General features: G+C 44.6%; 1 protein-coding gene across 1 annotated transcript in view; it reads right to left on the reverse strand.

The window, feature by feature from the left end:
• Window positions 1-34: 34 nt before the first annotated feature.
• The window catches only part of APCDD1 (APC down-regulated 1), a gene marked incomplete at both ends in the record, with an annotated part of 30045 nt that continues 7236 nt past the window's right edge, over window positions 35-22843 (reverse strand). Inside the window, 4 exons of the mRNA XM_081996436.1 lie at window positions 35-492; window positions 4253-4574; window positions 18791-19322; window positions 20644-20827. Of these exons, the coding sequence (XP_081852562.1) occupies window positions 35-492; window positions 4253-4574; window positions 18791-19322; window positions 20644-20827 (1496 nt within the window). The remainder of the gene's footprint in view (window positions 493-4252; window positions 4575-18790; window positions 19323-20643; window positions 20828-22843) is intronic.

Here is a 22843-nt window from a genome sequence, read left to right on the forward strand (position 1 = left end):
TCCTGGCTTTGTAGTCATGAAAAATAAGTTTTTTTCAATTCGAGCTGAGAATGTCCCAATACGACACAGTACAAATAAACAACACCAAAGCAAGAGCCAGGGCGCTGGGATATTTTTCCGGTGCCCTGCTGCTATACAGCCTTATTTTATTCTCCTCTGGTGACTCTTCAGATCTGGGTACTGATGAAGCACACTGAATTAAAGGCATCTGGTAGGAAGTGGCTCTCTTCTCTGGTCGATCGGGGCTGGACCCGTCGCTCGGTCTCTGGCCGTTGTACAGCAAGTACCTGCCCCGGGCATCCTGCTCCATTTTGAAGATTTCGTACTCGGTGTGAGGTAGGCGGATGCCGAGCGCGATGCAGCCATTCGTGTGGGTGACATCTTGCTGAACCCCAACTTGCCAGGACCCCTGTGCTCCGCACTCATTCCCGTTGAAGACATTGAGCAGAGAGGCTGTGGATATATCCATGGGAGTGACCTTCATGTGATTTACTGCGAGAGAGGAAGAGAAGAGCTATCAGCAGAGGGACAAAAACAAAAGCAAAGACAACATGCGGATTGGAGTGTACCTGTGAAATCAGAATTGTCTCTGCTTGTTCATTAAATCACTTAAATCGGCTTTTCATATTGCAGGTGTGGCCAGCGACCCTATTTGCATCATTTTACATCTTTGACGTAATTGCTTCTCACGGAGAACACACACAAACTCAGTTGAAGAAAGCCTGATGGCCACATATCTCTGCCAGAGGTGAAGCAGAGCTTTTCATAAATTCCAGACAATCCTTTACAGGTAAAGCCTGGTTGGTTATATTAGGAGACAGGTAAAAGAAGAAACAATAAAACTTTACTCATTTTTTATTACCATATGTATTAATCCATAAGTAGGGCTGTTGGTAATGTATTTTTCATCATTTTTAAACATCTGTTACCCTGTAAAGCTAATGAAATAATTAGTTCCAATTGGAAAATCTGGAAAGCACCATGGCTGCGCTATCTTCCTCTATTACCTATCCTTTTTTGCATGAACTATAAAGTATTGCTAGACTACAGATGCTAGACTACAGAGAGATGCTTTTTCTCATATCTATACAGCAGCTGCAGCTTGCAGTATTAAATGTAGAAGTGCTGCAGCTTCTGCAGTTCCAAGTTGTCTGTATTTCAAAGGAGCTTAAGGCACATGAAGTTTTATTTTTCATCAAAGTTAAAAAAGTTGGGAAAAGATAAACTGAATGAGCCTATGGAAGCGAAATAGAGGTTTTTCCTGGTGTGCATTTGACACTGTATATCAAGAAAAGGGGATCTGAATGGATCAGTGCTGACCAAAACAGAAGCTAATGACCAGCCCTCAGGCCTCCCAACACACCAAAACCCCAAATTCTCTTGCAGGTCATTTTATAGTAAGATTTGTTGGGAGTTTTATTCTAAGCTTTTATAAACAGATATTCAACTCAATGGCTCTACCAGTCCTGGCTGATGTAAAGGGTAATCTATACAAAGTGAACCTAAAAGTTTTAGAATTATAGAATCATAGAATCCTTGGGTTGGAAGGGACCTTTAAAGGCCATCTAGCCCAACCCCCCTGCAAGGAACAGGGACATCTTCAACTAGATCAGGTTGCTCAGAGCCCCGTCCAACCTGACCTTGAATGTTGCCAGGGATGGGCCATCTACCACCTCTCTGGACAACCTGTGCCAGGGTTTCACCACCATCAGTGTGAAGAATTTCTTCCTTAGACCTAGTCTAAATCTGCCCTCTTTCAGTTTAAAGCCATTAACCCTTGTACTATTGCAACAGACCCTGCTAAAAAGTCTGTCTCCATCTTTCTTAGAAGCTCCCTTTCAGTACTGTAAGGCTGCAATAAGGTCTCCCTGGAGCCCTCTCTTCTCCAGGCTGAACAACCCCAACTCTCTCAGCCTGTCCTCACAGGAGAGGTGTTCCAGCCCTCTGGTCATTTTGTTGGCCTCCTCTGGAGCATCTCCAACAGGTCCATGTCTTTCCTGTGCTGAGGGCTCCAGAGCTGGACGCAGGACTCCAGGTGGGGTCTCACCAGAGCAGAGTAGAGGAGTAGAATTGCCAAAACCAAATTAGTGACCTCGATGTGTGAGGTAAGTTGGCATACCATAAACCAGAGATTCAAGCAAAAACTGGATTTCACCCCAGGAGCTGAGCTGGGACATGCTGCATGCAGCTGTAAAGAGCAAAAGCTCTGATGGGCAACGGTATCTCCTGCCTCCTATGAAAACCCCAGAGTAGTACATTATTTCTTATAGTTAGATGCTTTCCTAAATTGGAGCCATGCAAGAAGCTATATGCTTCTCACATGGTAACTGAAATAAGGAGAAGAGCCCATAGAGTGCTTGGGCCTTCCAGAGGCTCCGCTGGGGCTGGTGCCACGGCGGGACATCATGTTTTGGAGATGTTTGTGTGAGTGGTTAAAGCCACTGAGCCCCGGGTGCTACGGGGCTGTTGGCACAGGAAGGCTTCTCAGCCGCAGGGACGCGGGTGGCGTCACCACTGAGTGCTGCTTCCCCAAGTACTTGGGGGGTTTTAGTTAGATACAGCTAGTCCTCACTGTGATGGGATTAATCAGAGCTGTCTTTAGGGACATCCTTACTTGCTCTAGGGCCCCTTGGAAGCTGATGAGAAGACACATACTGCTGCTTGTACTGGGTTTGCATGGCAAGGTTTTGGTAGCAGGGGGGCTATGGGGTGGCTTTTGCGAGAAGCTGCTAGAAGCTTCCCCTGTGTCCAATAGAGCCGATGCCAGCCGGCTCCAAGACGGACCCACCACTGGCCAAGGCCGAGCCCATCAGAGACAGTGGTAGCACCTCTGGGGAACAGAGTTAAGAAGCAGGAAAAAAAAAACAACAAAACAACTGCACGATCACAGCCAGAGAGAGGAGTGAGACTATGTGAGAGCAACATCCCTGCAGACCCCCAGGTCAGTGAAGAAGGAGGGGCGGGAGGGGCTCCAGGTGCCGGAGCAGAGACTCCCCGGCAGCCCCTGGGGAAGCCCACGGTGAGGCCGGCTGTGCCCCTGCAGCCATGGAGCTCCACGGGGGAGCAGATCCCCACCTGCAGCCCAGGGAGGACCCCACGCCAGAGCAGGGGGATGCCCGAAGGAGGCCGTGACCCCGTGGGAAGCCCATGCTGGAGCAGGCTCCTGGCAGGACCTGTGGCCCCATGGAGAGAGGAGCCCAGGCTGGAGCAGGGGTGCTGGCAGGACTTGTGACCCTGTGGGGGACCCACTCTGGAGCAGACTGTTCCTGAAGGACGGCACCCGTGGGGGGACCCGGGCTGGAGCAGTTGGTGAAGAACCGTGGCCTGTGGGAAGGACTCATGTTGGGAAAGTTCGTGGAGGGCTGTCTCCTGTGGGAGGGATCCCAGGCTGGAGCAGGGGAAGAGTGTGAGGAGCCTTCTCCTGAGGAGGAAGGAGCGACAGAGACAGCATGTGATGAACAGACCACAACCCCCATTCCCCATCCCCCTGTGCCTCTGGGGGGAGAGAGGGAGAGAAAATCAGCAGTGAAGTTGAGACTGGGAAGAAGGAAGGGGTAGTGGGAAGGTGTTTTTAAGATTTGATTTTATGTCTCATTATCCTACTCTGATTTGATTGATGAAATTGGTAAATTAAAATAATTTACCCAAGTTGAGTCTTTTTTTACCCATGAACTGTAATTGGTGAGTGATCTCCCTTTCCTTATCTTGACCCACAAGCTTCTCGTATTTTCTTTCCCCTGTCCAGCTGAGGAGGGGAGTCACTGGGTGGCTTTGGTGGGCACCTGGCATCCAGACAGGGTCAACCCACCACACTGCTGTATCTATCTTTGCCAGAAAATGATTTATACGACTTATGACCTGGAATGCCTTCTGAAGGTGCTTTTTTCTCTCTGCTGAATGAGCCCTAGGACACAGATCTAATCTCAGACACTTAGCTAGATGACTGAAGTCCGGCCACAGAACTCCAAGACTTAGTGATGTGAAATCTTATTTTCTTGTGCTGTACTTAAAGATCTCTGCCTCAAATGCGTCAAATGATCTCAAATGCCTCAAACGCTTCATCGGTACGAAATACCATGCAGCTGTACAGTCTGGCTGGGCATTCACACAATGCCTGTGAGCTTCCCAAGAAATGACTAATTCCAGAAAACAACAGAATGAAATCATCAGCCATCAAATTGTTATAAGTGAACGCTGCTCTGGTCTGTAACTACGTGACCACCTCTGCCCCCAGTGTTGTGAACCACTCTACCTTTGAACACAAACTCCGTGCCGCCCATCACTTTGGACGAGTGCACTCCCCGGCTGTAACGTCCCTTGGCGTAGATGGTGAAGGTGGGATGCTTGCAGATGGGGTCGGAGTAGTGGTAGTAGTGACCTTCCCAGGTGTTGTTGTTGTCATGGAAGATGAAGTGGCGAGTGAGGAAGAGGACCTCCGGTCGCACCTCGCAGCGCTGGCTCACCCACTCTCCGTGTAGCCCTATAGTCAGGTCTGCCTTGGGGGGTAAGATGGGAGGATGGTGCTCATCCGACCGGTAGATGATTCTGCACGCGATACACGTGCGGTCGTGGTTCTGAAATGAAGCAGAGAGAAACCCTCGTTAGGCATTATCCGTGACGGAGGGCGGTGAGTCAGGCCGTCCGTTTCGTGTTGAAGTGACACCAGCTCAGCGTTTTAAGGAATATGTTATTTCTTATCTTCCTAATGCTCTCCTGCAGATTCTCACCCTTCAAAGCACCTGAAACATGGCACCATTTGGTTTTGTATGTATAAGACTGCATAGCAGGAGCGGAGTTAGGAGATTAATTCCCTCATCTGCATTTCTCTGAAATGAACATTTTAGTTCAGCTTTTTATGGGATCTAGAAAAGCCTGACTTTATCCTTCAAATCATACAAGAAGCTGGCAGATGGTAATTTACTGTGCTAGGGACTTGGCAACTCTTGTGTTAGAAATGAGTACATTTGCTGAGCTCTTATTTTGCATCTGTCTTCCTTTTAATTGTTAACTTTGGTTACCGCAGATGGACACGGGTGTCCTAAGTACATTTTTCAGTTGGGTAGCAGCCTGGGAGAACAGTAACCAGCAATTTTAAACTTTTTTCAGCTTTTCTGAGCCCTAACACAAGCTTGTGAAGCATACGACGTGGCCAGCTACCACCGGACACGGTGAAAGCTTTATGGCCCTCTCCAGCGGGAACGGGGTCCGTGGCGCCTGCTGGGCTCCACGGCGGTTCACCGCTGCGGGCCGGGTACCCTAGCCCTGTCCGTGGGTGCCGGGGGTGATTTACCAGGGGCACGCAGGCTCTGAGTCCCTGGCAGGAGGGGAGGGAATTTTGTGCTGAGGCTTCCAACTCCTGACATCAGAAAATAAAACTGTATACAGAGACTTGTATGTTGTTCCTAAGGCTGTTTCCACCACTGCAAGGTTTTGTCTTCTTGGCAAAAGAGTTTGGCTTCGCTATTCTCTTTTCAAACCGTATTTTGCACTTTTTCAATGGCAAGAGAGACAGCAGCATTAGCATTCGTCTCCGCTTTGCTAAACTTTGCAGTAAATTTTATGGACCAATAAAGGGTTGCAAAATGAATTTTTTATCTCAATTTATAACAAATAATTAGATCAAGAAGAATAAATGCAGCGTTCCCTGTTTTACTTAGTGCCCGTTTTGGGTTGGTGATGTGCTGTTTGTTTGCATCTCAGATTCTCTAGTCGGCCGGTGGTGTGTGGAGGGGCTGCGCGCAGAGCTGTAAGCAGGCTTATACTCAGAGTGAAAGGCAAAGACCACGCAGGCAGCTTGTACCTTCATCTTTCAAGGACACTCAGTCCTTCCTGGAGGGAGAGGGATGCACTGGGTGGGTTACTCACATCCACCTTGGTCAAGCTACGAGGTGTTTTCCTGAGGTGCAATTCCGAATGCACCGAGTTAAGAGCTGAAGCTCCCCACGCAGCCATCAGGGAGACAGGTTTATACAAATACTTTTTCTTTACGCCCCTTCCCAGCCCTCTTTTCTGAGATGTCTCTGAGCTCCCTCCATAACGTAAATGCTCATATTCGTCACTCATACTGTAAAGTCCACCTGAGCTGCTATGGAGTCAGCGTTTCTCCACCCACTGCCTTCAGCTCACGGCACACTTTAGGGGAGGCATTTACACAACCTTCATTAGTGCCCTGAGTTGGTTGCATAATATGACCTCAGATGGCTTCACAGTCAATGTACATCTCGTGCAATATATCCCTTCCACACGTATTAAACAGGGTTTATATTTGCCTCCCTGCCCCAGACCAGATAGACACCAAAAGTCAGTGAAATCAAGGAAAAGTCTGCTGTTCTACATCCCTGGGATGTAGAATAATGATATATGTGCAAAATAACTATAAATGATGTATCTCATGTTGATCTGAATCAGTCTCGGCCAACAGCCCTGCTTTGAGGAGGAGGTTGGACTTGGTGACCTCCAGAGGGTCTTCCACCCCAAAACATATGGTCTTCTGGGAACCACATGTCAGCATGTTATTAAAGTGGATGCTGTTCTTTTGCACAGTGGAGCTTTTAAACTACTTTTAAGATAAATTTTTCAGCTAAATTCTGCAAGCAGGTGCAAGGGCCATTAGTATCTTAGTGAAAATACAAAGAACATTTAATTGAGTCATTTAACTGCAACTGGTGAAGTTAGTACAGATTTGTTCCATAGTAACTGACAGCAGGGGCTAGTGCAAAACATCTGGTTCCCCTGAACACTGAAAGCACAGATAACGCATCAGGATTGTGAATCTGGGCCATTTTCTGAGATTGCAGGTTTCAGTTTGGATTTTCTGATGGCCAAGAGAGGAACCAAGATCCAGTCATGTTTCCTATTTTGATTTCTTGTGTGGCCTTCCTGTGTGACAATCTCACTTCATACAAACACAGACAATTACAGGTCTTCTGTTTGGGACAGGACTGGTAGAAGGCTAAATAAAGACACTGAACTGTCAGAAAGCAGACAGAAATTTTAGGGGCTTGTATATGATTAAAAATAAAATAATAGTAATGATTATTATAAAAAATGTGTGTAACTCTATTCCTGGAACAAACCTTCAAATACCATCTGACAAAAGTCCCGTGTCCACCTTCCTCTTGCCTACAATAAAATCTCACCATGTTTCATCTGCAAGCTTGTTTGGGACTTATGAAACCAGTCTGTTGAATCTCTCGCTCTCTTCGGAGGACGTCAGTCTTTTTCTCCAGAAAGAGGTCTGGTTTACTGGGTGGTTTGTGGCTTGGGATTGCTGGGGGGCAGATGACTTATAAATGAATTGGAAACGAGCTGGTGCTGGGAAAAGGTGGAGACTGCCTTGGCAGGTCTCAGGCAGCGGCACAGCCGCCCCATTTCCCTTCAGCTCCAGCTGTGAACGGGGATGCCAGAAGCTGAGCATCCGCCCTGTGCTGGGCAGCGCTGCCGGTGCTGCAAGAAAACTGTTGGATAAGGCGTGCGACTCCACTCGCTGCCAACCAAAGCACCAGCGAAGCGAATGTTTTTTGAAGTGTGATAGAAATAACGCTTTTTCTTCTTGGAGATCGACGTCCAAAAGATGCTGCCGCTGCCTTGCATGGACACCTGGCAGTGATCCAGGCCAAGGGAAGATGCTGGTGTCTGTCAAGCACTCGTTTCTCCAGCATGGCTGTCCTGCCGTGGGGCAGGCTGGCCTTGCTGCTCCCTAACATTTTAAGGGCTAATAAACTGCACTGATGACTAACTTTATTGCTGTGATTGCCCCACTCACATAAAGTGAAGCAAGAAAGTGAGGAGAAGACAGTGTTTTAAAACTAAACATGAATTGGTCAATAGTAGGAGACAATTTCTGCTACAGTCCCTTCTCTCTTTAAGTGAAGTTGAAAGCTCTTATTTCATAGAGGAGACCCTGGCAGAGCAGTATGGGGGTTTGGTTTGTATTCACATTTCCCTCTCAGGAGCCTGTCCTCCACACTCAGTTTGTGAGCCAAGGCAATTTAACCTGGGAACGGGTGGTTTCTGTTGCCCTTGTTCAAAATCTGAAGAAAACCAAACAGAAACCCAGCCTGTTGTCTTCTTGGTCACCCTTGGCTGTTTGTGGGATTCCTCTGTTGTTTCTCAGGTCTACTGAATGGACAAGAAGCAGATTTGGAATCAGTCCTATTTGCAGCAATGTTATTTTTTTTACTTTTTTTGACTAGGAAGCACTGTCAAGCAAAAGTTCTTTCTGCCATTTTTCTAGCAGAGATTTTAGGTTTCTTCACTCTACAACATTAAAAACCACGGGTATTATGAGTCAAGGCTCTGATGCTGGGCAGGGAGTATTAGCATTGTTTGATGTCTTGTCCATCATACTGGGAGTGCAGAAGGTGCAAACTGGTCATACCTGCTGTATGTCAGGTCCCTTGGCTGTGGCCAGCAGCACAGTGCATAGAAAAAGGTCCATGGAGCTCCACAGAGCAAAAAAAATAGGAGCAGCCCCTTTCTTCTTATCAGGGGTGGGTTCATGTCCTGAGGCATAATTCCCAAAGCTTTTAAAATTTGTGCAGTGTGACTATGCTGGCTGTCATTACAGCGTGAGTGGAGGTGACTCCTTGGGCAAACTCAAGGAAAGTCCAAGTTAACCCATGGAAGTCAAAATGAAGTTTAGCAGTATAAATACTTGCCTGTAGCTCATCTGGGTCTTGGACCTCTGCGGTCCTGAACTGCTGTAACTCTGTGCGGCCCCTCTAGTTCGAAGTCTTTGCATCAGCTCTGAAGGTCTGGCCAGTTGCGCTGCTAAGAAATATCCAGCCTTCTAGTTACTGACAGTGTGCCTGGATGAAGGGGCTGAGGTGAACGAACACTCTGTGCAACAAAAACGGAGTGGGACAGGGAGAGGTTGGGGTGGTGAGGATGGAAGCAGAAGGCTTCCAGCTTTCGCAGGCTGGCTCATGCACCTCGTATGAGGTGCTCATGCACCACATACATACCCTGAATGCATCGCTTCCCCGAGACCAGTGCTTGAATCTAAGCTTACAGAAACCTTTTTTTTTTTGCTGTGATACTATCATCTTTCACAGAGTTATGAACTTCTTAATGGAAGAATATGCCACATGTAAACTCTCTCAGTGTGATTTTTGTCCACATAATGGACGAGAGAAAGATCTAGTTTTGTTATAAGGCAATTGGAATTAATTATGGAGTAATTTATGTTTAACAATTGACTGTATTCTTCATTGTTGCTTTTTCAGGTCAGCTGCTCTTGGCTCTTAATTACACTAGCTGAGGCTTTGCAGATAACTCCCTCTCCATGTGTCTTAGGGAAAGATTATTTTATAAAAACAGACGTTCAAAGAAAATAGGGAACAGCGGCAGAAGACATTTGAGTCCAAACACGATTAAGTACTCTCTAATAAAAAGCTCATTTGGGCATGACATAAACTAAGAAGCAATAAAATGAGCAGTGTTCAGGATGAACATCTGTTCTATGTTTTGATTATCTGAGGTGTACAATGCAATACTTTGAATAGCAGAGTTTTGCTAAAAGGACTGGCCCCTGAAATGGCTGCTGCCCAATGACTGGAAGGTCTCTTCCTATGAAAGGTGCCACCTTCCAGCTCTGCGATGCCGAATCCGTGGAGCCCCAACTCCTCACCCTTTAGAGCCATTTTCTGAATTATTCCATGAAGCCATGTGGGCTGAAATAAGCCTGAACCTCTGGCTGGAAACTCAGTTCTTTTACTTGGGGAGAAAACAGTCTGTGATCTGAACATTTCCACCAACATTTTTCCTTATCCCTCCCTCCTGCTGCCTCAGCTGAAGTGGTAAGAGGGCCAGAGAGCTCTGGAAGCCAAGCAGAGAGGTTTCTAATACAAAAAGCAAACAAGGATGAGATTCCTTGATCTTTTTCCCCAATTGCTGTGGATAGTCAGAAACATAAATCCTCTCAGCATAGTTTAATTTTCTCTTACGTTCTATGGGATTCTATGGCTGCCTAGGACTAATTTGCCTCTAATCAATTCATAGTGTTTTTTATGGCCCAGGTCAAAAAACTATCACACGACTGGGATGCTCGCTGAGCAATGGTGAAAAGAGCTTTGAATAACACCTAGAAACATCTTTTTGGAAGCTGTTCTAGTTTTCTTAGAACACCTTTGTATTTTGATGCTGTTGTTACAGAATAAGACATCTAGGGACCAAACAAATTTACAGAAAATCTACCTTTTCCTTATGGTTCAAGCAGAAGCTGAAATCAATGCTTAATATCAAGGAGAGGACCTGCAGGATATACGGCAAGTTGTATATTGGAACAAAACAAACAAGCACTAATAGTAAAGAGGGGGGTGAAAATATAGTTATTTTCAGCTAAACAACTTCTTCAAACATACTTGCTCTCTCCTGTATCTATCCATTTATTCTTTATATCCTGAAAATGTGTCTGTATTTCAATAAAAAAATTTTAAACCACTATTTCTCTGAAACAGCTCAAATTGTAACTCGACTCTTCTCTTTTAGAATGATAATAGATGGCTATTCTGATATTTGTCTATTTACATAATGGAACATTAACGTTATCTCAACTATACCTTACTGTTTTTTAAGGGAAGATTCATTGCTCAGACCACTTTGAGTCTGAGAGAATGCAATGCATTCTAGCAGAACAGGCTGAGAAGATAATGTGATATTTTTCATTAGATTCTTATTTTTAAAAGGACATGGGAAAATATCTCATTGAGTATACACAGTCTGGAGGAAGAGAGCTACAAAGCAAAATTTTGTTTTCTTGTATTCAACTTTTCTTGGAAAAGCAAATTTTGTCCAAGTAATGGACAAGAGAAAGATCTAGTTTTGTTATGAGGCAATTGGACTTAATTATGGAGTAATTTATGTTTAACAATTGACTGTATTTTTCACTGTTGCTTTTTCCTTTTAAGAAAATTAGAAAATAATTTTTAGGGTTTTTTTTGTATTTTTAATGGAGAGTTTTGACTATTTTCTGACAGGCACTCTCTCTCATCTTTTATAGTTGCAAATAGTTGGTATTTTACCAGACCAGACACATTAAGAAAGCAAAAGCATAGAACGTAGCATTGTATAGTAAGCTCCTAAACCACCCAAAAATATGGAAACTCCTGTTATAGGAGGACGGATGTTGGGGCAGATGTGGGACTGCAGCTGTTCAGAGCTGACTGGGGCTAAGGAAAAGTAGCAGACAATTTGGAGAAGTGGTGAGCCTGATTAGATTTCTCAGTAGCAATTTGTTTTACACCTGCAAAGTCTTTAAACTTACATGAAATTACCCAGCAGTTTCCCAAAGTAATTTGGGAAATCATCTCTCCTTCTGTGTTTACCTGGAGCCACTGCGCAGCGGACGCAGCCCCTCTATACCTTACCCGGGCTGAAAGATACAGGTATCAGCTCTGCCTCGGCGAGACGGAAAAGCACACGCTCTTCGCAGTCGTCCGGGCTGCCGTCGGACTCCTCCCCGCTCCCCTCTTCCGCCCCAGCAACGCCAGTGCCAACCCAAAACCTAACCCCAAACCCTTGGCAGAGCAGTGGCTTCTGTCTGTCACTCCTCCCCTGGGGCTCAGGCCTTTCAGCGTTCGCTTTTTATTCAGGCCCAGATACTGGAGGTGGCTACTCGAAGCAGGCCCTTCCCTCCCCCCGCCACCGTTGCTAGTCGGGCCCGGTCCCTCCTCAAGGGCTGCTGCCAGCCCCGCTCCGCTCAGTTACAGTAATACCATGCTGAAGTCACTTCAAATTTCTGTAGCAATAACCTGCCTTATCAAGGCACGTACTGACATGGATAATACTTCTACAACACGCTACTTCTGCTGTCTGAGTAGAAGCATCCCGCCCCGCCCCCATCTCTGCTGGTGGCTGTAGCATGGGAAGCCTTTTTGGAAGAGCCAGGTTCTCAGCGGATACAAAGCCACCTTTGGCCAGCCCTGATTTGCACTGGTTACCGGCGCGTGGCAAGAAAGCAGGTCTCGTTCATGGCTGGAAAACAAGGAGAGGTTACGCCTATCGCAAGAAGCAAGGGCTACCAAAAGCGCCAGTGCTCACCCCGGCTCCCTTCCGCACCCTCCCATCGGTGGGGAAGAAGCTCCTGACCAAGCTGTGGAGCCTGCATGAGGCAGCCCAGGCGCTGGTCGTTCACAAGGTTGTGTTGCTTTTGCATCAGGGGCTTCTCTTTTAGGCTGGATCCTGTGGCCAGCTTGTCTGACACCACTGGCTATGCAATGTCCCCGGATGGGCCACGTAGCAGTGGCCGGGCCCGGCATGTTGCACCCAGCATATCCTTGTTGCAGGTAGATGTGTGCTGAGGGACCAGCCATCAAGTTGCCTCAAGCAGAGGCTCAAGCCTGAACTGCGTGTGCAGTTACAGACCTAACTGGTGGCCGAGGGTCTTGTAGGGTCCAACAGTCGCAAAAGCTGGGGCAGCACACCCCTGCCACGTGAATGCATGTATTATCATGAGGGAAAGCACTGAAGAAGAGGGGAAAGAAAAGCCGTGCTCAGCAATGATCTCTCACACCCACCCAAATACCGTGTGTCACGGGCAGGGCTAGATGGGACTGGAACAAGGCATGCCTGGTCAGGACCCTTTAAACCTTCCCCCCCACCCCGAGAAAACCAGGTGCCAGGTTTTAGTGTTAGTAACAGAATGCTCCCAGGATGAGTGCAAATGGAAACCCTTGGGAGAATGTCAATTCAAAGAAATGCTTCTGACTCAACAAAAAAAGTTGGATGGCTTTGCCTCACATTGCCAAGGAGCCGAGTCCGCAGAAAGGACACTTCTATGAATTGCTCAGTATAGTATCAAGCTCTGCTCCTCCACTGCTCTAGATAACTGCAGACCAAGACAACGCTTTAACAAATGGCTACGATCTCTCTCCACCACAAAAGTGATAATTTGCAGGCTTTCCATGACCTCATATGAAGCCGAGTTGGCTAATGTGCATTAGACTGGCTCTAGGGAGTTGACAAGCATGGTTGACACAGTTATAACTCAGCCTGCCAAAGGGAATGAAGAATAACAAAGATTTAAAACTTTAATTAAAAATCTTGAAGCAAGTGAAATGCTGCAGAGAGAGGTAACTCCTTTGCAGGGTTGTCAGTTTGGGATTTCTTTTGGTGGGGAGCAGAGGAGCTGCAAGCAGGAAGGAGGGTGGAGATACGTTCAGATTTATCTGAAAATGTGTACCATATATTTTATGATATTGAGGAATGGATTTTATTAACTGCTCCCATGAAGGGAAAGATAGTGAAGGAATCCAAAGGCACTACCATTACACAACTGTCTCATCTATGATGTCGATTCTGTTGCACAACCCTGCATAAAACTGAAATAAACACAACTGACTTGAAATGCAAAAGCATTCTGGTAGTTCTTTTCTGATATAAAATACTTTAGCCTGGGGAAAAGACAAGAACAAAGAGAACATCAGCCATTTTCTCAGATGAATGTGCTTGCATGTCATCTATCCCATTAAAATGATACCAATTTATGGCGACATGAATATTTTGGGAAGTATCAACAAAAAAAATCCTGGAAAACCCAAAGGGACAGCTTGAATGTCCATCTTCAGTAACAGAGTATTCCAAAATAAAGCTGCCTTATGTGTTTACTATGCCTTTAAAAAGCAACCTATATAGCCCTCTGAACCATGTAGCAATATAACCAGTGAGTCCTCCCTCCCCTCTTACAAAAGATGAAGCAATTGTGGTTAGATGCCAACAACAAGGAAGGTGTCAGTAGTTTAGAGACTCATGTTGAGTTGATCTGAAGGCCTGTGTTTTATTTTGCTAGACCGAACAGTTAATTTTGATCCCTGGTACCGTATTTGTGTTGGGGCAGGCTTTCACTGCAGTTGCAGGACAAACAGTGATAGTTAAGTCAGCAAAGATGAATAGGGTTTTAAAAGCGACGCTTAGACTTTGAAGGTTCACAACCTTTTCCTTCAGCCCTTGCCTAGCACTAATGCTGATGTAGGTAGTAAGTGCAGAGTGGCACCTTCAAAGGAGCACTCTTCTGCTAGGCCACAGCCAACAGTGCTGCCGAGAGCGGCAAGGACCAAGCTCAGCTAGAAGCCATTTGCTTCTCTTATCTCTTCAGGGCACCACATGCGCTGTTATTGTTCACAAACGTGGAATTAACCTATCTGAACACTCTTCTTGACGTTCTTTCTTTGCTACCCTCATAATTTTCCTAACCACGAGTCTTTTGCAAGTAATAATGAACAAAAAACCCCCTTCAAGTATTGGCTTGTATTGGCAAGTATTGGCAAGTATTCTGGCAAACAAAGGAGTTTTGTCCTCAAGAATTTGACTTTTTGGTTGAGATAATGTTTTGCATATTTCTCTCAGATGCTTCACATGTTTAACATCTATTTATTAACTTATGCTTACCTTTCCCTGGGAGGTCCTCAAGTACATAGTGTTCCCCTACAGATGAAGTCACTGTTTCAAAGAGATGAAGACCCAAATTTTCAAAAGCACAAAAAAATTTGTGCATTTTGTTCTTTCACTGCCTGGCTAACGCAAAGCCCAAGCACCAGTCTCCATACGTTGAATCTGTATTAGCTGCAAATGCCAGGTGCTGCTGGCAGTCAGCTCCCAGCGGCAAATAAACTCGTAATAGAGAATCGATCCATTGGAATTGCATTTTTGCCTTACTGAAAAGTGTGTGGTCAGCCAATGTTTGAGCATGGCAAAGGCAGAAGGAAGGTTATCTGAGCACATTTTAGGCTTCTTGTGATGTTCTAGACTATTATTCCTAAATAATGATCTAACTAGAATGACCGGTCATCACTGCCTTGCCCTCATCTTTCCCATTACTCTGTCAGATGATAAAATAGCACAAGGAGGTCTTTGTTTAAAAACGCTATTGCTGAGGCAATTACACATGAAATAAGTGTCCCAGTATTGCTGTTGTACACATTTCCTGTAGTTTTAGAGCAGATATTTCTGAAAACACCTTTATTGCATATTGCACTAGCTTGAATCCTTTGAGAAACTTGCAACATCAAGAGACATCAAAGATGTTTAGCCCTGTTCATCAGCAAGTCTTAATTGGTATCTTGAGCAAGGCTAGAGAACCGCTAAGATAAATCTATACAGTGACCTATTCATCAGCTGCACTCAAGAACTTCCATGTATTTTACAGGAGGAATTTGTTTAAGGTATGCTCTTATCTAAGAGAATTCATAAAGCCTTAAGAGATGACATATATATTTTTAAAAGCTCCCTGATTTTATATGAACACTTGAGATACGTTAATCTGTGAATTTATTCACATTTGTAGCTCAGCATAAAGCTGTCTGGTTTTTGGACGGCCCTTTTGATTTACCATCCTGTGGTGAAATCGCTGCAGGAATCTGGAGAAGGTCCAATTCTATTTGTTTAAAGTCTTGATCATGTGGCTTTGGCATTCCTAACATATCCAGCAATCATTTGCTTTTAATTACCATTCATTTCAACCACATAAGTAATGAATGTGGCTACCACATCCAACTTACAGGCTGTGTAAACTCTTGAGCTGGGTGGAACTTTCTTCTATATAGAGGCTTAACTATAAATTTAACTCAAAATGTGAATCCTCTTAACTTATTTTAGGCAGGCCTTTATAAGTTTAAAATAAAAGTAAATAAAAAGGAAATGAAAAAAGCCTTAAATGAAAGATTCCACACAATACACCTGATTCACTTCAGAACCAATTTCCTGGCCTCCCCAACCTCTTGGTATGACTGTAGAAACCTTAAAAAAACAAGTTGATTTAATGTTTCTATTTATTCATGGTGTCCAGTTTCCAGAGGAGTCTGTGACTTGTAGCTTTAAACTCAATTTAGCATTTAAACTCATTTTCAGCTGGGTCCCAGTGGAGCAACAATTAGAAAAGGAAAAGAGTTCAAAGAAGAAGGGTTATAACCTTTCAGCAGTATGTTTGCCTGGGCTTTAAAAAAAAAAGAAAGCATCTCACTATTCTTCCTACATTTGGCAAACACTAGGTCAGATGGCTGGGTTGCGAACCTGTTGGTATAGTGAACTTCAAGATTAGGTACAGACCAACACCCAGAAGTCTTTCATGGCAGCTGAGGCAAGGGTTCATTTTTCACAGGTACTGCTATTTGTATCATGCTGAAAGCCTAGTATCAGCAGGCCCAACTTCTCTTGGGAAAAAAGAAATATCACATCAAACCTGAGCAAGAGGAACCTACCAAAAAACGCAAAGAGAAGCTGTGCTGTTGCATACTTTAAGCTTGTGTTAAGCCTATGCATCTTTTGCCATTGAAGGCTCCAGCTGAGACTGGTGTCCCAGCAATCCACATGCTGGATATATACACTGTGGGAGCCAAGCAGGCCTTGCAGGCAATGGTTGGAGGAGAAACAGAGCAATCGTAACTCTCCAGAAGTCATAACTGGACAAACTGGGAGTTAAGCGGTGGCCTGCAAGTCAGGACTTGGGGTCCCCATTTATTAAACTACAGCAGTTTCATCACAGAGAGCTGGAACCTGAATGTATTTTGGTGTACTCAGAGTTAACTTGTGCTTTCTATAGTAACAGTACTTTCTGAACCAACGCTACTCCTAGGAATGGGCTTCCAGTGTCATAAATTCAGCCTCAGCCAAGACCTGGCTACCAAAAAATATATTTTGAAGCACCGTACTTCATGAATACCAAGAGATAACTAGTTGGCTTGTTTGCTTTTCCCTTCCTCCGTTTCTTGTAAATACATGATATGGAAGCCTCCCCGGGCAGCCACACCGCAGGCTCTTCCCGATCGGAGCACACGGGTACCCTCGGGCAGGACCTGCCCATCAAGACACGTGGGACTGCGGGATAACGGTGTGCGGGGTGACCCAGGCAGGCTGCTCTCACCTCCCACACAGAGGTGTCACACACTCAGGTCAGAATGGATTGGATCATGCCTGAAATAATGGACTTTGTGAATGTAAATGAGAGTTCTCGGTGCTCTCTAAGTTTATTTAGCTAATCTGGTTCAAGAAAGAGACCGCTTCTGCAAGATTTGATCCCTTAAATTTGAGCATTGTATTTTAGAGGCATTATATTTTAGAGGGAAAAAGCGATGCTACAGCAGCAGAAGAGACAAGCAGGAAAATCGTTACCAGTGTGTCCTAAAATTACAGCAGACCTGGACAAAAAGTCTTATTTTTATAGAGCTGGTTGACAGTACACCTGATCATTCTGACTGTAGTGAAATTACTACAAGGTGGAAGTGTAAGCATTTACTACGTTATCTATCAGCCCATAATAAGACAACTACATATGACCAGAAAGAAATTATCAGCTAGGGTGAATTAAATCGAGATTTTTGTCTCTGTTTCATGTGGTCAGAAAAAGATCTACCATATTTTCTAGAACTGATACAACAGTTAGCTGGTGTCAGATAATTTGTACCTGCAGACACCTGCAAGGAAGAGATTTAGGAAAGAACCCTCACTCCCAAACAAGCAAAGAGAAATCTGATGTGCTTGCTTGAATTAATTAAAGTAAAATTTTGATGAGGAATGTGCTGTTGTTCATCTGCTGCTGCTGAAACTCTCCATTTTGGGAAGACATGTTTAAAAAGAAAACACAAATTTGTCCCTGGTCACTTGAAGAGAGCATAAGAATGACAAGACATGACAGCAGCTTTCATACAGAGACACAGGTGACTGTGGATTAAAACTACCCCTAGGCCAGGCTACTAAAACAATTAAAGGCAGATCCTGTAAAGTCCTGAACTATTGAAATTTGATGTTCGCAGGAGGCAGACGCAACCCAAGGCGGATGGTTTTGAATGGAAGGGAAAGCCAAAGCTTTCTCATCAAAACTCTCCCTTCCCCTGTTGTGATTCCTGCTATTGCTGATAAGCTGCCGCTGATTTTTGAATCAGTTGCGACGAGATGATGAAAAATGGTGATAACCCATTAGTTGGAAGTGATGCTGCGGCAACGCCCGGCTGGAGCACGTCGACAGCAGCAGCAGCCGGCAATGTGGTTCCAATCGCCGCCTGCCTTTGAAATGTCACCAGGAAAGATCGATTGACAGCCCTCCTGCTACAGGCCATCGGTGTCTACTCTTCCCATTTGATTTCTGGTTAACTTACTATGGGCTGATCAGTTCCCAATGAAGCTGAGGGCACTTTGAGGCCCCTTTGAAAACTGAATTATCAAATGGAATTAGAGCCCCGTTCAGAATTCACCTGTTTTTCATTTCATTAATGTGTGTGCCTGCGTCTGGATCCATGACCTGCGCAGCCCATCAGTATTTTTTCCCCTTTGTGCTGCCCCTTTCATGTGTCTGCCTTCCAATTTCCCCTTTTTCTCTTCAGGTTATGGGTCACCCAACTGCCATGTGCTGATACAATTTGATTACCTCTCTCCCTGGCACCCCTGCAACTACACAAGCATCCACTGATGCCTGTTTCTCTTGTCCTTTCTCACTCCTCTATCAAACTTTCTCTCTTCTCAGCTGCTAGCCCACAGCTGTGGTCCCAGCCACCAACTCCCACCTCTGCATACAAGTCTTTGATTCCATCTTCAGAGTGGCCTTTATTGACCTTAGTTCATCAGACTTCTTTCTGCACATTTGACGCAGTCTCATAAACCACAGAAAAGTTGCTATTCTCATGAAATACGTTCTGTGATCTTTTTTTTTAATTGGCTGCATCACCTGTAAGGCTGCAATCCAGCTCTTATCTTAGAAGAACATCTACATTTTAGGTCACACTAGTGCGCTGACTCAGAAGAGCTGAATGGGCTTTGTCACTAGCACCTTAAAAAGAGAGCATATAATACAGACACATACCTTGGCATTTTGAAGAGGAGGTTGGTAACTAGAGGGGCGATAGTACCGCCTCTGAGTAGCATCAGTATGAATATCTCCAAGAAATAGCTCTTCCACAAGGTGGTCCAAATTGTGATGCAGGTACTGCTTCTCCACACGGATCAGCTGGAGTTCGTGCATGGCGAAATTCAGAGCTTTGGTGCATTCACAGCCATTCTCTTCTCTCAGCAAATCGTAGCTCACATCCTGCTCCCAGGGACTATCTTCTGGTATAAATCCAGGACATGTATGGTTCACCAACTCACTCAATTTTTTGGCTACTGCTTCGTTGTGGCATATGATCTGTATGTTGCGTAGCTGATAATCAGCTTCCGTACCCCCTCGGATGATCCAGGATGCTTGGCGGAGACGTATTTTGCCACGTATGACTAATGTGTAGATAGGGTTTGTGCAGCGATTGCCACCGTAATAAAACTGATAGGCTTTAAATGTATTATTGTGGTAGAACCTGTAAGATCTTGTGATGAACTCTGGGCCTGCTCTAACTTCGCAGCTGTGGGAAGACAGAAAGTGATGGAAACAAATTTTAGCAAGGTGGCACATCATGTACACTACAGGTAACAAGACTAAGCAAACCTTCATGGGTCCACAGAGACACTTGGATGCTAACATCCCTCTAGCATGAATGAGAGTGAATAGGAACTAGGCGTCTGTGGCCTGCCAATTAACCAACAGTTTTCTCTTGTTATTAATATATTTCTTCATGGTGATGATATCTAACTAAGGGCTCTATCTTTCTAGGTTTAAATACTTTGAGTCATGTTTTTCGTTTCCTTTTTGTCTAGGGACCACCATGTGACTCAATTCTTCTTTGAAAAAAGTAGCAGCTTATTAAATGTCTATTCATCTCTTTAGCAAAAGGACTGATAAACATCAGAAAGTTAAATGCCAAACATCCACAGAACAGTACAAAGAAGTGGCTTCTATGCTGCTGTAGAAACTTCTCAGTGGAGCTCCACCAGCTCTGGTCTGCAGAGGATGTGCAGGATCGTGTCCTCAGCTTTTCCACTCAAACTTTCAACAGGGGTGGCAGTTAATGCAAACTTCTGACTGTTACTGCAAAACTTCTATTTGGTTTGAATTTGGACCATGCAATATTCAGGTTTTGTGTTTTTTCTTTGTGTTTGGTTTTTTTTTTTCCTGAAGGTGTAAATGGCAGTTAAATTCCGCTTCCTATAGAAAGTCATTTTGTGCATTCAAAATTGTCCCCTTTCTCACATCCGCACTGCTTAACATAAATACACTCCTTTCTGTTAAAACACCCCAGTGTTTCCTACTACGGGTCACTTTAAATACGCATGTGAATATTGTCTACTGAGACACATAAAGCAAAATAGCTCTCTGAATTACAAGTCATCATGTACAGAGAGTAACAGAACTGGTGAAATATAGCATCTTAATTTCTTTTGCTAACAAAACCTGTGCTAGACACATGCTCTGAAAACAAGGACCCATCAATGGATCTAATGCACGTAGCCAAAGATAGTACAATGTTATGTTTGAATAAGCATCCATTTTGGCAACTTGGGCTCCTTCGTAGTCAGAGATTTAAAGATACTTCACAGCATGCTATTTAAAATCCAGACTATAAATTGATTCATCAGGACAGCTTTATAGCATGCTCTTCTACTGTACATAACTACTCCTTTTATGCATAAACATACAGAAAGCATCTGGAATTTAGAGCATCACCATAGTAAAGAAAATATTTCCCCTGCTGCTTAAAGTGGGAATATTTATCCTTCCCTCTCTGCTTCCTTCCACTCTACTCTTCCACATACATCACTCAAGCATCTTGTTTTATCTCTCCTTACCCAGTAGAGACCCAGTGTCCCTCAATATTGGGAGGCATCTGCACAGTGATCCGGGCTCCATTGTGAAGGTGTTTCAGCATATGATGACACTGTGACTCCTTGAAAGCCCTCCATGCACTCTTCTCCAAGGACCGAGGGTGGGACCTGCTGTCCGGGTGAAGAAGAGCAGAACCTTCTCCCAGCCCTGTGAGAAGAAAAGTATAAATTATCATGAGACCCTGCTGAGAAGGGCTTCAACATGATAAAGGAGGTTGAGAACTTCTTGTGTTGAATGACACTTGTTTGCAAAGTTATGTGTCTAGGAAAGTACTGTTTACATTTCTTTTCTCATCTGAAAAAAATAAGTAAATATGGGAAGCTCTTCCTCTCTGTCAGCCCACTGACAATCCACTAAATAAATTTGCTTTATGAAATACACTGGGGAGAAGGGGTTGAATCAAAGTGTTGCATTTCCACACCCCAGAGATGCGGCTCTGAACCTGAATTTTATAGACACCTCTGTAATCTCTGGTCAGGACAATCAAAAACCTGGACTGTGGAACTTTTAGAAAGTTGCATCCAGATCCGGACATAGACTCTGCGGTTTCAGCCCACCTCTAATTTGAATGCTTCTATAATAAACTTGCAAATAAAGACTACTCTTTAAAGACAAGGGAAAACAGATACTAAAAGCAAAGCACAGGAAGCCTCTGTGATGACTGAGGTGGTCAATTAAAGGCAGATTCTGCTATTTTTATTTTAAAGGGGAAAAAGAATTTCAAAAGCTAATTTTATCTCCAGCACACAGTAATTTTGGTTTCTAGTAATGTATACATACAAAACCCACCAGAGCTCTCTCTACACAATATTAATTGAACAAAATGAATACGTAGCTTCAGAAGGAATGTGTCTTTACTCTTTTAGGCACAGCCTGCTCTTAGATATGTTGGAAAACACGGATCAAAAGAAAAACACACATCTAGAGGTTAAGAGGTGACAAACATGAACCTTACATAATGGGTTGGAAACTGTATTACTTTGCCAGAAGGAATTTAAGAACCAGCGGGCTATAAAACAAATGTGGGGTGGGGTGGAGGGGCTGGTTGCACGCCTGGGAAGTTGGGGCGGCCGTCTCGGGAGAGGGATGTTTCGCTAACACGTGCTCCCAGGGGTAGGGTCTAGGATTCACCCCATCTCTTCTGGTGCCCTCTTGGCTGAGCCAGCTCAGGAACCGGGCTGTTCGGGATCACCAGCGCGTGGTCCAACCCTACCCCGCACCGAGCCGCCCAACGCCGGATCCTGCGCTTTACTCCCCAGGCTCTGTCTAACGCTTAGGCATGTGCTCAGGCAGTACACCGCATCGCTACAGAAATTACAAGAAAATCAGTATTATTTGTTTTTAGGTAGACACTGTTTCAAACCTTTGCCATTTCCTGTTGCAAAAAAGAAAACAGCGTCAGTGATTCGTTAAGTTGGCTAGGTCTTAGATCTTCCGGAAGAAACTTGGGTAACACCTGGGAAAATGGCATTGCTAAAAATATAAATACATATCAACCATTTAAAAATAGCCATTCCTAAGCTAAACAAAGGCAAAGACTTATCCAGGAGGCAGGGTAAAGAATGATCAGAATGAATGTAATAAATACTTCAATGTAAACAGTGCTCACCACTGAATGATCTCAAGATTTAATGAGATTAATGAATACAACCTCACAAAGTCTTTACTGGAAAACCTGGTAGCTTTGTTGCAGGTTACAAATAATTCTTCCATGTGAATGAGAATTTACGGCCTTATTTTCTAAAGGGTAATAAATACTAGGGATGCTTTGATATTTGAGCTCACCATCTGAGATGCCCTTAAAGGAGCCTGATTTTCAGAGGGTCAATACTTCTCCCTTTCTGGAAGTCAAGGCTTCTCAGGTATTTCTACATCGGTGAGCAGAGTCATGCATGTTAGGGCCAAACAACTCCCGTTCAGCAGCCAGAAACGGTACGGCCACTTCAGAAATGGTATGGCCATGGCAGGGTGACTCTCTGCTTGAGCTAAATACATCTTTGGAGAGGCAAGATTTACTAGATACGGTCAGTGCTTCATGTACGTGGTGGTACAGCCTCCTGGGCTGAAGCCAAGATCTCAGCACAGCTCTGTGCTGTGCTGTGTCTGCAGCCCACTTCACCTGGAGCAGCACTTGACACTGTGAAAAACTTGGGCTTATTTGGT

This window comes from Phaethon aethereus (assembly GCF_964289735.1).
Source record: "Phaethon aethereus genome assembly, chromosome: 2".
Taxonomy (NCBI): domain Eukaryota; kingdom Metazoa; phylum Chordata; class Aves; order Phaethontiformes; family Phaethontidae; genus Phaethon; species Phaethon aethereus.